The sequence below is a fragment of the Azolla caroliniana genome, unplaced genomic scaffold (assembly GCF_043228905.1).
Source record: "Azolla caroliniana isolate FFs.n. ecotype wild unplaced genomic scaffold, voAzoCaro1.0.p SCAF_15, whole genome shotgun sequence".
NCBI classification, from domain to species: domain Eukaryota; kingdom Viridiplantae; phylum Streptophyta; class Polypodiopsida; order Salviniales; family Salviniaceae; genus Azolla; species Azolla caroliniana.
Genome location: NW_028230450.1, coordinates 7,921,294 through 7,936,779, shown reverse-complemented (window position 1 = coordinate 7,936,779; position 15,486 = coordinate 7,921,294). Strand labels below are relative to the sequence as shown.

At 40.8% G+C, this 15,486-nt stretch overlaps 1 protein-coding gene across 1 annotated transcript; it reads left to right on the top strand.

Annotated features, from left to right (window-relative positions):
• Positions 1-3,147: 3,147 nt before the first annotated feature.
• On the top strand, positions 3,148-6,059 carry LOC147854523 (ankyrin repeat domain-containing protein 2A-like). The gene is made up of 8 exons (XM_087331268.1): positions 3,148-3,195; positions 3,357-3,448; positions 3,865-4,068; positions 4,344-4,492; positions 4,736-4,880; positions 5,062-5,154; positions 5,460-5,599; positions 5,687-6,059. Exons 1-8 carry the CDS (start codon positions 3,168-3,170, stop codon positions 5,784-5,786), a joined length of 951 nt encoding a protein of 316 aa, XP_087187394.1. The 5' UTR covers positions 3,148-3,167; the 3' UTR covers positions 5,787-6,059.
• Positions 6,060-15,486: the final 9,427 nt, after the last annotated feature.

Here is a 15,486-nt window from a genome sequence, read left to right as displayed (position 1 = left end):
CTAATCGACAAGAAGGTGATTAGGAGCTGAGATATTGTCGTCATGGAGGAAAAGACAATTGCCGATTGGGAGATTGAAAGTAGTCCTTCAACTACTAAATCGAGCCGAGTAGATGCTCGACGAACCGTTTATGTGATAAACAAGTATCCCTCGGTTCCAATTACATACCACAAAGGGTATGGTCCGGCAAAGAGGTGTCATATCGGCATCTAAAAGTGTTCAACTGCCTGACCTATGTGCATATAACTAAGCACCAGAGGGGGAAATTCGATCGAAAGAGCCAACCATGCCTATTTCTCGTTTATGGCGAAGATGAATTCGGCCATTGGCTATGGGACCTAATTGACAAGAAGGTGATTAGGAGTCGTGATATTGTCGTCATGGAGGAAAAGACAATTGCCGATTTGGAGATTGAAAGTAGGCCTTCAACTACTAAATCGAGCTGAGTCGATGCTCGACCAAATCCAATTGAAGTTGATTCGATCGAAATTGAATCATTAGTTATATGCACCCATGTGCATATAACTAAGGACTAGAGGGGGAAACTCGATCCCAAGAACCGACCATACCTATTTCTCGGCTACGGTGAAGATGAATTCACTATCAGCTATGGGACCTAATCAACAAGAAGGTGACGAGGAGCTGAGATATTGTCTTCATGGAGAAAATGACAATTGTCGATTGGGATATTGAAAGTAGGCCTTCAGCTACTAAATCGAGCCGAGTCGATGCTTGGCCGAATCGAGTAGAAGTCGATTCCATCGAAATCGAATCCGAGCTAGTTGGCCGATTAAATACTCGGCAAAATCAAGAATCGGTTGATGAACAAGGGGAATCGGCCAAACAAGGAACCAAATTCGACTCGGCATAAGAAGTCGACGAAGAACTGACCATGTCGAATGTAGGTAGAAGATATGCCGTGAGAGAAAGAAGGAGGCCCCGTAGATTTCCGAATGAAGAACGTGTGCTGCTAAACGATGACGGGGAGCCACAAAGCTTTGAGGAAGCTAAGAGAGATACCAACAACCGAGAGTGGTTGAGTGCTATGCCAGACGAGATCAATTCCTTGCATGAGAACCACACATACGAATTGACCGAGTTGCCGAAAGGGAAGAAGGCACTTCCGAGTAAGTGGGTATACAAATTGAAGTTGGGAGAAAGTGGGAATCCACCTAGGTACAAAGCACAATTTTTCGTGATGGGCTTTCAACAGAAGAAGGGTGTTGATTAAATATTTTCCCCGGTCGTGAAGATGACGTTAATCCGAATAGTGCTGAGCATGGCGGCTAGCATGGGCCTCAAAGTCGAGTAGCTAGATGTCAAGACTGCCTTTTGTTGTGAGATAGTAAGATTTTCACTCACAAAGCATTTCATACCTTTGAGGCATAGTTCTAGCCATACGTCCCATTCGTGTCATACTCAAACGCCAATATTCGTATCATACTCATACGTGAAAAGGCTCCAAGTATGATTGAAATCCATACGCGGTACATAGATATATACATATGGTGTATATGGTATACATAGTGTGTGTGTGTGTGTGAGAGAGAGAGAGAGAGAGAGAGAGAGCGTGTGTGTTCTAGAGAGAGAAGCCCTGTTTTGCATGTGTGAGGAGACAGTGGTTGAGTGTATATCTAGACTCTAGAGAGAGAAAGAGAGAGGAGCTACGGGTTTTGTCTGTGTGAGGGAGTGTGTAATATGTATATTAGATATCTAGATTTTATAGAGAGAGAAGATCTGTCAATTCTCGTGAGAGAGAGAGAGAGAGAGTGTGTGTGTATCTGTGTCAGATGTCACTTCTATTCACAAAAAATTATGAATATCAAAAATTTAAAAAACCCAAAAAAAGTCAAAAAGAAAGAAAGAAGCCAAACGAATATCGTGTATCATACGCATACGTTTGCAAACGTTCGCGTACGTCTAGTAAATTGGATGTACGCGAATATTAGAAACTATGCTTTGAGGTATACCCAACTATTTTCAAGTATGATCCTTCGCTTTGTATCATCCACCATTGTGCATACAATAGGCATTTCTCCAGAACGAGCAACACCATGTTTCCTTACTCGGTGTGCCCCATATACATTCACATTCAATATACCATAATGCATGTTAAAGCATTTACAAATGGCCTTTCCGAGAGATGTTAGTGTTTCCATACCATCATCATTTCTCCAGAACGAGCAACACCATTTTTATTGTCGTTCACATTCTTTCAGTTCTCGGACATCAACGCTTTCTACATTCTTCTCTTGATTCGTCATATGTGTAATAGACAAGTTCAATACCACATACATTGGCCCATGACTTTGTTGTGCATACATTTTTCATCTCACCTACATTTCACCTCATTGTGTCCATTTTTTTGTCTTTTAATGTTTCTTTTACCTCAACCTTGTTAAGGCACTCATTTGTTCCGAATAAACAATTTTCCTAAGACCTCCATTCTCTATAGTAATCTCCTTCATTAAGTGTTGTAATCTCGTCACCTTACTCGTTTATGGTTTTTTAAAAAGAAATCAAGAACTCTTAAGAATTATCTCCGCTGTGGCTGAGTTTGTTGCATTGGTATAAGAATCATTGGTGATCTTGGCTCATTATCGATCATATTCCCGGACTTTGTGGTGGACGTAGGAGTGTTGTTTCATTGTAGGACCAAACCCTAGAAGAAATATACCTCTGAAACGTACATGTTAGCTTTAGTTGATTAAAGTACTGATCATTATAGAACATACCGTAGACCTTGTTGTGAGCTTCGATTCAAGCCATAGATTGTCCAAATTGGACCTCATATGACGAAGTGATGGCTAAAATGAGGGAGAGAGAGAGAGAGATTGTTGTTAAGGAGCGAGGAGAGGATAAGATAAGGTATACACATACATAGGTAGGTGATGATGATGATATAGGTTTCTCTCTCTCTCTCTCTCTCTCTATACTAACCAAATCTGTATGTACTCTCTCCTCTTCTTCCTTCCAATGGGATCCATCCCCTTCTTCATCTCCTCTTGAAGACTCAAAAACTTTTCGTATATCTCTACTGGAAGTGACAGACATACATATATATATATATTGTATGGTCATGGTATAAAACGACCCACACATCATCACATCATAGGACGTGCGGGTGTGTGGAGCGAGCAGGCAGGCAGGCAGGCAGGCAGGCAGGCATGGCAGCACCACCACCTACCTCACAAGGTAACTAACTAACTAACTCTCTCCCATACACTTGAACTTGAAATGCAGGAACTCTGGTACTGCCTCCAAACAATTCAATTAAGGACATGTAATGTAACCCATTCAGCACCAAATCTTCCTACTCTTTCCACATCCTTTTTTTTTTTTGTTTTGTTTTCCAGACTCTTCGTCTAATTCACCTAAACAGAGGGTAGGAGGAACTTCTCGTGCATCCGGTTCGTTTGATTTCTCCACTATGTCAAATGTCCTTTCTGTAAGTAAAAGCTCGCTTTTCATTTCTAACAAATGACTGCATGTATGTTTATGTGTGTGTGTGTGCATTTTCTTATTTGAAATGATGAGAAAGGATGCTCTTTTGCTACCACCATAGAGGCTTTGCTTGATGTGTATAGGAATCATAGAAACTCAGTATAGTGACTTGCAATAATGTGGCTGTTCTTTTTCTTTTTGATACGTGGTCTGATATCGCGTCAAAGAGGTTCTCATGATATAATAATACTTTGATGTGACTTTCTCATTATATTGTAGCAGTTCTTTCATATGGCTAAGTCTGTTGGATGGATGATACCTACATGTTTGATTGATGGATAAACCTTCCTTGATGAAGAATGGAAGCGGTCATTACAGAATCCCGCCTTTGATTTAGCTCATTATCTTCTCTTATGGCAGGATCCTAGTGTGAAAGAGCTAGCCGAGAAAATAGCAAAGGATCCAAGCTTCACTAATTTTGCCCAACAATTGCAACAAGTGAGGCAAGATGGCTCAATGCCGCAGCAGGTGGATTATCAAAAGTACATGGGTGCATTTCAACAAGTCATGCAGAATCCACAATTTGTAACGATGGCAAAGAAGCTCGGGTCTGCAGTGATGCAGGTAGATCCTGAGGGAAAACTCATGAAAGATCACTGGAGAAATAGATGTAGATTCACACCACCCAAACATCAACCATCTATAAACTAGTATATGCTTATGTAGATGTAGATTATGTGGTATCCATAGCTTTTCTAGAATCTCAATCTATGAGGAGACTACAGTGGTGTTATGACCTGGATGCTAGGCCAATAAACCCATCCCAGTAATCTTTAAATAATGATGTCATAAATAGTATAACTCCATGCATTTGGATTTATGATATGATGAATTATCAGGATCCATCGATGTCGAATGTAATGCAAAACCTCTCAAATCCAGCACAGAAAGAGCAACTAGAAGCTCAGATCGCAAAGGTCCAAGAAGATCCGGAACTGAAAGCAGTCCTTGATGAAATAAAGAGTGGGGGTCCCGCCGCAATGATGAAGTGAGTTGTAATTATAATAACCCTTAGAGTATATCAAGTTCTTCTGATCGAAAGAACTTCTTACATGGTTTTAACCTCTATGGCCATGCTACTATCAAAAGTGGTAATACACAAGTAATTGTATATAGTGTACGCCAAAATGAAAGCTAAAAGGGGCTCTGATGACATACAAGTAACAGTAGTGTAATTTAGTATCAATATACTATTATTTTATGTTTTGCCACTGGACTTACTTCCATGAAGGTATTGGAATGACCCTATGGTCTTGCGTAAGCTTGGAAAAGCTATGGCTAACACATCTGGATCCGAGACGAACACTGAAGAAAAGCAGAGTGAAGAAGAGAGAACTAGCACTCTACACCATGCTGTTAGCAAAGGCAATGTGGAGGTAAAAGTCGGTGTATTTATACAATGGATGTGACTCTTTTGTGCACTTTTCTTTAGAGAAAACCACCGAGATATCAATAACTTGTTGGAAGTGTCTCCCTAAGTTAAAGAGATGTTTTGATGTTTTGCCCTTTTTCTAGCACATTCGCTTGGAAATTTAAATCCCATGATTTACATGTCAGATTCTTAAAAAATTACTTGCGGATGGTTCTGACAAGGATGAGAAGGACTCACAAGGTCGCACAGCTTTACACTTCTCTTGTGGCCATGGAAATGTAAGTTAGTTCATCATCTCTTTTAAAGCATGAAGTTTCTCTTTGTCGTTGGAGATGCTAGTATCACCCTCACCTGCAGTAACACATGCCTTGAGATTGGGTGGTGTTTAATTTGACAAAAATCATTTCCTGTATGTTATCAATATGGATTTTAGCTTCTGAAACTAGTGTATGGCTCAAATTCCTGTAGTATACCTTAAGGATAAAACTGATGACTTCACGAACTGTTCTCCGAACATTCTCGAATGACATATATTCTTTCTATTATAGATGTAGAAAATGGCATAATGTTGTTTTTTCAAAAGGTCAAGTGTGCAGAAACTCTGGTAGAAGCTGGTGCAGCCATTGATGCACAGGACAGGAACAAAAATACACCGCTGCATTACGCGGCTGGCTATGGGCGAACTGAATGTGTGGTGTTGTTGCTCAAGAATGGTGCTGCTGTGTAAGATATCTATATCCATACCTGTCTTTACCCACCATATCTCACCCTAAAGTTTTTGTCTTTTCTTATTTGCATTTGTCAACGCAGAACTGCTGAGAATTCAGATGGAAAAACCCCTATTGATGTGGCTAAGTTGAACAAGCAAAAGGATATACTTGCTTTACTCGAGAAAGATGCATTCTTGTGAGAAGTATTTGTTTCTTTTTTGTTTTGTCTTGAGCTGGTTTCCTATAACTAATGCTCAGTAGAATTTATGTATTATTTCTTTGCATTAACAACTGTGATATTAATGCTACCACCTATATGGGATAATGATGATGTTTTCGATTCTTGGCATCATTAATCACCATGTTAAACCACCCACCCACCAAGCAATCCAAGTAGAGAATTAGGACAATCATTAAAGTACTCTGGCTTATGTAACAATCTGATTATAAATGGTTACAATTTTCAGGCATAACATTGAATTAAATTGAATTATGCTAAATTTGAGCTCTTTTTTCATTTGTTTAAGATCAACCTGGTGTGCCTCTCTGTTCTTTCACTTGGGGAAAGCATAATGATGTATTTTATCACGCCTTCAAAAGATTTCCTAAGTACACAATGATTTACAATGATCTTTGGGTTGAGAGCACTTAGCTATATGGTTAGAAGTAATAGGAACTAGCCATATGCTGCTAAATGACAACAAACATGCCTTAAACTAGAACTTGGGCCTGATTCGTGTTCATCTTTACAATATTATCCTGGTAACTATTGTGTATTGCCAACTTAATAATATTGTTTCTGTACTTCATCAATCACATCCAACTACAGGTGAAAACATGGACTAAGTTATTTGGTACCGTTCTGCATTGAAGCCATATCTATCCTTAGCCATTTATCGCTTACGACACACTGGTTTAATATATTCTTGATCTTACAAATGTTGTGCTTGATTCTTCCTCAACTTGTCACTTTAACTTGTAGTGTATAAATACTGGTTTTATAATTACTCTTGTAGTAGTGTATAAATACACTTGAATTATACATGTCCAGTTTTCTGTTGATTTATGAATTTTCAAGGCAGGTGTGTTAGGATCGTAGCTTTCTTCAAACACTTTTGTAAGTGTGAATTGACTAAAACTAAACAATATTTACTAGGGAGTTGGTTGAATGATCTTTATAGTATCACATCAATAATTGTTTTCTTGGGAGACATGTAATAATAACCATTCTATAAGTTTTGAAATCATCAGAGGAATTTTGGTTCTGTGGAAAAAATGGAAATGGAACCTGATCTTAAAAATAGGTGCTAGAATTTTGAATGGTTGGGACTCGGACATACAGCCTTGGAATCATCTTGAAGTAAACAAGTAGATGTTGAGGAAATATCATTCAAATTCCTAATTTGTTGTGGTCATACAAGTTGAAATAGTCAGAAGACCAGAGTGTATCAAGTTTTATAAAATATGAAAAGTAAGGCGTCATTTAAGAAGATAGAGAACAAAGAATATGTAATTAGCTAATAAGGAAAACAAAAAGTTGTTATCATCATAATAAAAAACCAGTATATTATGTTATACACCTCTAAATCTTTGTCATATATTGCATGTAACAAAATATATTATGATTAACATGGTATAGGAGGTCACTTTTGATTAATTTGGTGTAAACAGTTTATCTGGTACAAGCAATAGTACATTCGAATTGTTTAACAAATATATATTTTTTACATGCAACATACGCATAGAGAGGTATGACATTAAAAGGACCAAGCAAAGGCACTTGAAAAAAAAGGTCATTTAGGGGATATTCTCCCTTCTCCTCTAGTATGAGTGAATCTTTGAGAGAGATCGGTTCATCACCAATCCTAATGTCCTAGAACTAGATGTAAGTTTATGGGAGAAATTTGGTGCCATGTAAACCACCCTTGGTGATTTCATTGAGCAAAATTTCCTCATAATTTGTTTTGATAATTTCTCTTAATCCTTTGATGTTGATTTCAAACAAATCAAACTCGTAAGTACCCTTTTAATGATATCAATGGAAGCATAGTTTGCTCCACTAATGGGGACATCCTTGTCCCTTCCTTGACAACTTCCCCCTTTTCCTCTCATTGTGATATTTAGTGAGTTTCACAAATATCAAAACTGGTCAATTTGCTTTACAATATATACGTTTAGGTAATTTTATTATACCATTTGAGTTCCAACATGCAAATGATGTCAGCTCGAAAAAATGGTGGGTATTGTTCAAGTATTCCAACTGTAAACAATTAATAATTCAATTGATTGAAGATCATTCAATCCCCTTGAGGTCCATCACACATGAAATCCTTGTTATTTTCTATGTGAGCTTCTACCTTTTTAAGCCTACTTTAGGCCAATCATTCTAGTTTTTCCCCACCTCCTTGAAGGCTCTTTGAGTTTATCCACCGACCACTCTATTTCTTGCTAATGAGGCACCTCCATTTTGCATAGATGAGCAACTTGCACCACTGTACATTGTCTACAATACGACCAACCATTTCGAGTACAACACCTTGTTTACCTCACTCCCCTTAAAATATAATGATTTCTTAGAATGTCTTCCAAAATAATGTGAGGATTAAATGAGGGAGAACACAAGTATATATTTTCTTGAATTTATGTCGAGATAAAACACGACCTATATCAAGTAGGGTGAAAGTATGGGAGTGGAAACAATTAGCTATGTCCTTGACATATCTAATTAGCTATGCAAAAAGCTACCAGTGATAAATAGTCTTTTTTGCACCATGAATGAAAAGATTATAATTTTTTAATTATATAAATGAGCACCATAAATATGCAACATAAACGTGCACCATAAATGTGCATCATAACTAGAAACATTGATTATATATCAAACTCTAGGTCCATTATGCATCCACATCACGTTGGCCATCACTTTGTGACTATTTAGGCTCGATTATTGTCACTGTTCGCTCCTACTAAGTTCACTCTTCCATTGCCGCCATTGTTCGCTCAATTGTTGCCATTGTTCGGTCTTGGATTGCTGCCACTGTTCGATTCGACTAAGTTTACTCCTCGATTGTCACCATTGTACTCTCAATTGTCACTAATGTTTGGTCATGGATTGTTGCCACTGTTCACTCTGACTGAGTTAGTTTCTCCATTGCGGCCATTGTACACTCAATTGTTGCCACTATTCGATCTTGGATTGCAATAACTGTTTGCTCCGACCGAGTTCACTCCTCTATTTCCGCCATTGTATGCTCAGTTGTCGCCATTGTTCAGTCATGGATTGTTGCCACTGTTCGCTCCAACTAAGTTAGATCATCCATTGTGGCCATTGTACGCTCAATTGTTGCCACTGTTCGATCCTCGATTGCTGCCATTGATTGGTACTCAATTCGTTGGGGATTTTTCTTGCATTGGGTGTCGGTATTGTTGTTAGCCACTTGCAGCTTCTAAAACTTCCACTTTCGAACACTTAGCTCCTCTATTGTTAGGTAGCCATTGCATCTCATCGTCGTCTGCTAATTATCTCTTGTGTATAATCTTGTGTATTGTGGAATAATTTTGTGTTATGTTGTTGCAAATAGTCATCACGGCCACCACAATCTCACACTTGCCACCACTATTCCCGACGGTGGTTGAGTAGTTTTCACTCTGCCCTAGCAAACAATAACTTACCGCCTCTGTGGGATCGCTCCTGTCAATAACCGGTTTGCATGTGGTATAGTCATTTACGTATCCTTTTTTTTTTCAATTTATTAATGATTATGTCAAGCTAGATGGAAGGGGAAGGAGTGTGTTTATCAACAGCCCTCATGGATCATCAGGATAGGGATCGGGCTATCAGTACACAACAAGCGATATGAAAGTATTGGGCAGAAAAGAAGAAGAAAACATCGTCAAATGTTAAAGAATAAGAAAGACGCATAAACTAAAGGTAAGAATAGTATTGGTTGTGATGTAGGTCTAAATACCACTGAGAAAGGAAGTAATGAGACTACTATCATAGAGAGAAAGGTTGTAGACTATTTCAATGTTCAAACCAAGCACATCAACAATGAAGACAAGAAGGTAATACTTTATGGAATATTAAATGATCCATCGATAAAGGACATAGTTGATTTTGATGGTATTAATGGAAACATAACATCTGTATTAGTAAATAATCTCCGTAATAGTTTCATAACCATCAGTAGGTTAGAAGATGATCTTCTCTTAAAAAGGTCTAGTCCAATGATGTTACTTAGTAGTGATGTTGATGATCTTCAAATCAATGTGATATCTAAGGTAATCAGTGTTACTAGAAAATGTGTGTACAATACAATGAACTGGTTAATTTCAGGTGGTGAAGGAACTAGTATGCTAAAGATAACCACAAGATGTAAGTCAGTGAGACCCATAGCATCAGAAATCAAGAATATAATCACCATATTTTGGACTAATGAGAGTAGGAATTCACCCAATAAGAAGGATTTGTGCAGGAAACGTGTTGGAAGGAATCAATATAAGGAGCATCCCATTCATCTTCTTGATGTACCTCAAGTATTTACATTTATCTCATATTTGTTTTTATTATCGACCTTATTGTCACAAGTCTATGCACTATTGAGATTACAATCACTAGGTAATTAGCTGCAATAACTAGTGGCCTGAGCTTCTATCTAAATCAGGATGTAGCTGATTAGCTACATTCAGTCATAGTCAAGGATAATTAGGTAAATAGCTACATCAGGTATCAGGCATAGCTAATTAGCTACATCAGGTATTGGCCATAGCTAATTAGCTACATAAGGTAGGAGAATAGCTAGTTAACAACATTAGGTCTAGATAGCTATGTCTCCTACTGAAGTACATAACTGGATGGAAATAACTAACTAGCTATTGGAAATAGCTCATTAGCAACATCAGAATATGATCATAACTTATTAGCGGCATCAGAATAGGATCATTGCTAATTAGCTACATCAAAATATGATCATAGCTAATTAGCTGTTGGCAAAAACTAACTATGATCAACTAATTAGCTACAACTGTAGCTAAATATGATCATAGCTTAACTAGCTAATGGAAATAGCTAACTAGCTACTGATAATAGATAATTAGCTATTGGCAATAGCTAACTATATATTATCAACTAATTAACTATCACAGTAGCTAATTAGCTACATTAGAATATGATCATAGCTAACTAGCTACTAGAAATAGCCAACTAGCTACTGGTAATAGCTAATTAGCTACTCACAATAGCTAACTAGCTATTGTCAGCTAATTACCATGTGCAAAGGATCGATACACATGTTGTTGCATTTACCATGTACAAATGGGTTTTCTCAAGGATTCTGTTAATCTACTACGTCACCATAGCTCCTCCCTACAGGATGTAGTCTACGCTTGTGAGTGGCAAGTGCCCAATTTGTCGATCTAGCCTGCAAGAGCACTATATATCATTAGAGCATGTATGCGTATCCATGAGTGGTCTTTAGATTCAATATTGTGTCCAAGAGAATCTGAGGCTATCTTCCACAATTAATAGATTGTGGCATGGGTTTATGTGAAGATTGTGGACTTAATAGATTTAGGTGGTGTCCAAAAGAGTTGTGTAATGAAATATTAAACTTTGTCAAGTTATTTGAGTCTGTGGACACCAATTTAGAAGGAAACTTGTGTAAAAGAAAGGATCTAGATAGGAAGTCGCTTAAACCAAGGGATTTGGCGTCTCTATTTGTAGTATCTCTAGGAAAGTTCATGAAACACAACTTCATTTATTCATGCCAGGCCTATCAATTTAAGACTTGCAGATCTGATTTTCCAAGACATAAAGTGAAGACGTTTCGGTCGTACATTGGTGATGAGAACACCTCTAAAGCCTTCAAGACATAGCTAACCAAAAACGGGATCCAACATCAGAAGACTGTTCCCTAGACCCCGATACAAAACGGTGAAACCGACCATTCAAGAGAGGGTGACGGTAATGCTCCACCAAGCTGAACGAAAGTTGGAGTTCTGGGCCGAAGCAATGCAGACGGTAGTTTACCTAATCAATCTGTCATTGCCATGAGAAATACGGCTCCAAGTGCTAGAAGCACTATGGTCAAGCAACAAGCCAACCTACGATCGGCTTCGTATATTCGAATCCGAAGCCTATGCATTCATTCTACGGGAGAAAAGGACCAAGTTGGCGCCCCATTCCACGAAGTTATATTTCTCGAATATGGAACCGATGAGGAATTCAGATATTGGCTATGGGATCTAGTTAACTGGAAATTGATTTCAAGAAATGATGTGGTCTTCAATGAAGACTCAATCCTCTCAAGCCGATCCCATCCGATTATCGGCAAAAAGGTCACTTTTGATCTTCCTGATAAAGAATCAGAAGTAGACATTCCGATCATTGAATCCGAATTGGCCATCCGACAAACTATTGAAGTTGACTCGCCCAACAACCCACCCATCAAATCCAAATCGACAGAAGGTCCAACAACCGACTCCAAATTGGCTAAAAGATTGACCAAAGCCCAATTGGTTAAAGTCACCAACGACCAATCCAAACCGGCCAACGCACCAACAACACGGTCAATCACGCCCGAGGAAGAGGTGGATCTGACATTGACACAAGAAAATTGCCAACTCGGATCACCCCCCCCCCCCTGATCTCTTTACAACAAAGGTTCAATGAATGTTGATCCGACACTAGAGCCGATCGAAGAATCAGAACCAACAAAACTCGCACAAAGGAGATCTGAACGAGTTTTATGCGTAGGGATTGGACTACATCAACTAGACCGATGCAGGCTAACCAAGATCCTATGAGGAAGAAATTGGTGCACCGGACGCTGAAACATGGCTACAAGCCATGAGATTCGAGATGGACTCGATCAAAGAGAATGACACATGGGAGTTGGTCAAACTACCAGCCGCAAGGAAGTCGCTGCCCTGCAAGTGGTTCTACAGGTACAAATATGTATCTGGTTCAAACAGACCCAAATACAAAGCTCGACTTGTCACGAAAGGATTCAAACAAGAACATGGAGTCAACTATGATTGTTACACTTACGTGTTCCTCGAGTAGCTTTGATGCGAACCATTTTCCCTATACATGGGCACTTTTTACTCTAGTGCTGGCTAGAGGTTTTTTCCCCATGTTACCACATACATGAGTCACTCGTATATGGTGGTACTTAATACTTAGGATATATATTTAAGCTCTTACTAGGTTTGTATTATTGATCAATAGTGAGAGCTATTCTAGCCATTGCCTTCTTTGTGTGAGTGCTTCTTGTTTGAGCTTCTTGTGTGTGCTTCTTGTGTGTCTCTCACTCTTCCTCACACACCCAAAAATGATGAGATATTCTCTTCGATAGTCAACATGATGATCCTCTGGCTCCTACTCGGAGTCATAGAGACCGAAGACCTAGAGCTGGAGTAGCTAGATGTGAAAGTTGCTTTTTTACACAAAGATATCAAAGAGGACATCTACATGTCCTAACCGGCAGGCTTTATGGAAACAGGGGAGAAAGGACACCTTGTATGTGAGCTAAAGAAGAGCCTTTAAGGCTTGAAACAAGCGCTAAGAATGTGGTATCAGAAATTTGATACCTACATCTAGCAATTTGGCTACAACGGGTTGGACTTTGACCCATGTATGTACATCCGGTAATTGGCCGATGAGTCCCAGATCTATCTGATTCTATATGTTGATGACATGGTTATCATTAGTGTTGAGCGACAAGCTCAACCGGAGCCGGATCGGCTGAATAAGCCGGAGCCGGTAAGCGAGACGGATCGGGCGAAACGGATCGGTATGACGGTGAGCAACCGAACCGGCAAGCAGTGGAGGCCGGGTGCAATCCGTAACCGGCAGTCCAATCGGAAGCCTAGTATAGGATAGACTGCTAGGTAGCTATAGTCTCGTAGTAAGTGTCAGATGCTCGTGTGAACATTGAAGTACATGGTACTTCTGTCAGTCCCAAGAGGACTTGTATAAATAGTGCTACTTAGCACAGTGTGTAGTGAGTGAAATTGTATTCTGCTCTCTCTCTCTCTCTCTCTCTCTCTTGATATAATTTTGAAATTGTGTTCTGCTCTCTCTGTCTCTCTCTCTCTGTCTCTCTCTCTCTCTCTGTCTCTATGTTGTTCTCTGTTTTACGCTTCCGCAAACACTTACGTTTACATGGTATCATAGCGCGAGGGTTGAGAACCTCTGCTGCAGACATTTACTCTTGAGAAGAAAACCTAAACAGGTCGAAAACAGACACAATAGAAGACATGGATAGAGGCATGGCTACGTCGCTCCCGGTGGAGAAGCTCAACAGGAGCAACTACGCATCCTGGTCTTACAAGATGCACCAGTACCTGCTTGGACACGGGTACTGGAGTTATGTCGAAGGAGCGAATGATGCGGCGCCAAACTCGGCACACAAGGACTTCCCGGTATGGGAACAGGCGGCAAGCAGGGTGATGTACTGCTTCGCGTCCAGTGTCGGCGATCAGCTGCTCAGCCACATCCGTGATGCCAAGACACCGAAGGATGCTTGGGGGAACCTGAAAAAGGTTTTCGCCGCAAGCACCACTGCCCGGAAGCTGCAACTCAGACAGGAGTTGAGCAATGTTCGACAGAAGAACATGTCCGTGGCAGACTACACGGGCCGGATAAAGGAGATCTGCGACTCGCTCGCCTCTATCAATGTTACCGTAGAGGAAGACGAGATGGTGCAGGTATGTCTCGGAGGCCTAGCGTCCAAGTTCGGAGCGTTCCGGACTGCGGTGTGTACAAGGGAGAATACCCCCTCATTCTTCGACTTACAGTCGATGCTCCTTATAGAGGAGAACTACGCCAGTGCATCTACCAGTGCATCCTCGGACAGCCGAATGCTGTACACAGGAATGGATCGGCTCCATGGGCGTGGTGGAAGAGGTGGGTCGGCACGCAATGGAGGCGGCCGACAAGAGCAAGAACGGAGGCACTATGAGCGTGTCGACAACAGTTCTGGGACTTCCACAAGCAGGGGGAGTCAAGGTGGTGCCGGAGGCCGGCAAGACAAATCCGCTACAGAATGCTGGTACTGTGGCAAAAAAGGCCACAGGGAAAGCGAGTGCTGGAGAAAGCGTGCGGATTCGGATAAATCCGGATCTGGCAATACCGGTAAGGATGGCCGGTAAAACTCGCACTACGCAAACGGATCAGGAGGATCCGGAACCGGAAAGGTCGGTAAGGGGCCAGCCTTGGTGATGAATCACAAGGCAAACTCAATGAAGAAGACCACTTCCAAAATGGAGGAAGTGTGGTATGTTGATTCCGGCGCGTCGAACCACATGACGAGCCACAAAGAGTGGTTCTCCTTTCTGGAGAAACCGGATCAACCAAGAGTAGTCGAAACCGGAGACGACACTCCTCACCCAATCGTGCACGTCGGAGAAGTCCCTCTAAGCCACGTCGGACAGAAAGGGAAGCTGATGAACGTATTACACGTTCCGACAATCACGAAGAACCTGGTGTCCGTCGGTCAGATTGTCGACCAGGGGATGCAGGTGCGGTTTACGCACCTCGGGTGCTTCATTGAGGATGAGGGCTAAGTCATTGCGCAAGGGCGCAGAGACGGGAGGATGTTTATCCTCAACACCAATGACTTTGGCACCGCTTTGTTCGCGAATCGACAGAAGTTCGAGTCGGACATCGACCTGTGGCACAAGCGGATAGGCCACGTCAACTACCGGAGGCTTCAAGACCTGCAAACGAAACAAGTCGTTGTCGGTTTGCCGAAGTTCAGTGGCCGGAGAGCCGAAATTTGTGAAGCCTACCAACTTGGGCAGCAACACCGGCTTCCATTCCCCACCGAACGGAACCGGAGCCGTAACAAGCTCGATCTCATCCATTCGGATGTGTGGGGACCGGCACAAAGTGTAAGC

What these genes read in the sequence shown, in the direction of transcription:
- LOC147854523 (XM_087331268.1), top strand. Translation starts at nt 3,168, where the DNA reads ATGGCAGCACCACCACCTACCTCACAAG. An exon ending in GGTCCCGCCGCAATGATGAA is followed by an intron (nt 4,493 to 4,735) that starts GTGAGTTGTAAT and finishes ACTTCCATGAAG; the next exon opens with GTATTGGAATGACCCTATGG. An exon ending in CTCAAGAATGGTGCTGCTGT is followed by an intron (nt 5,600 to 5,686) that starts GTAAGATATCTA and finishes TTGTCAACGCAG; the next exon opens with AACTGCTGAGAATTCAGATG.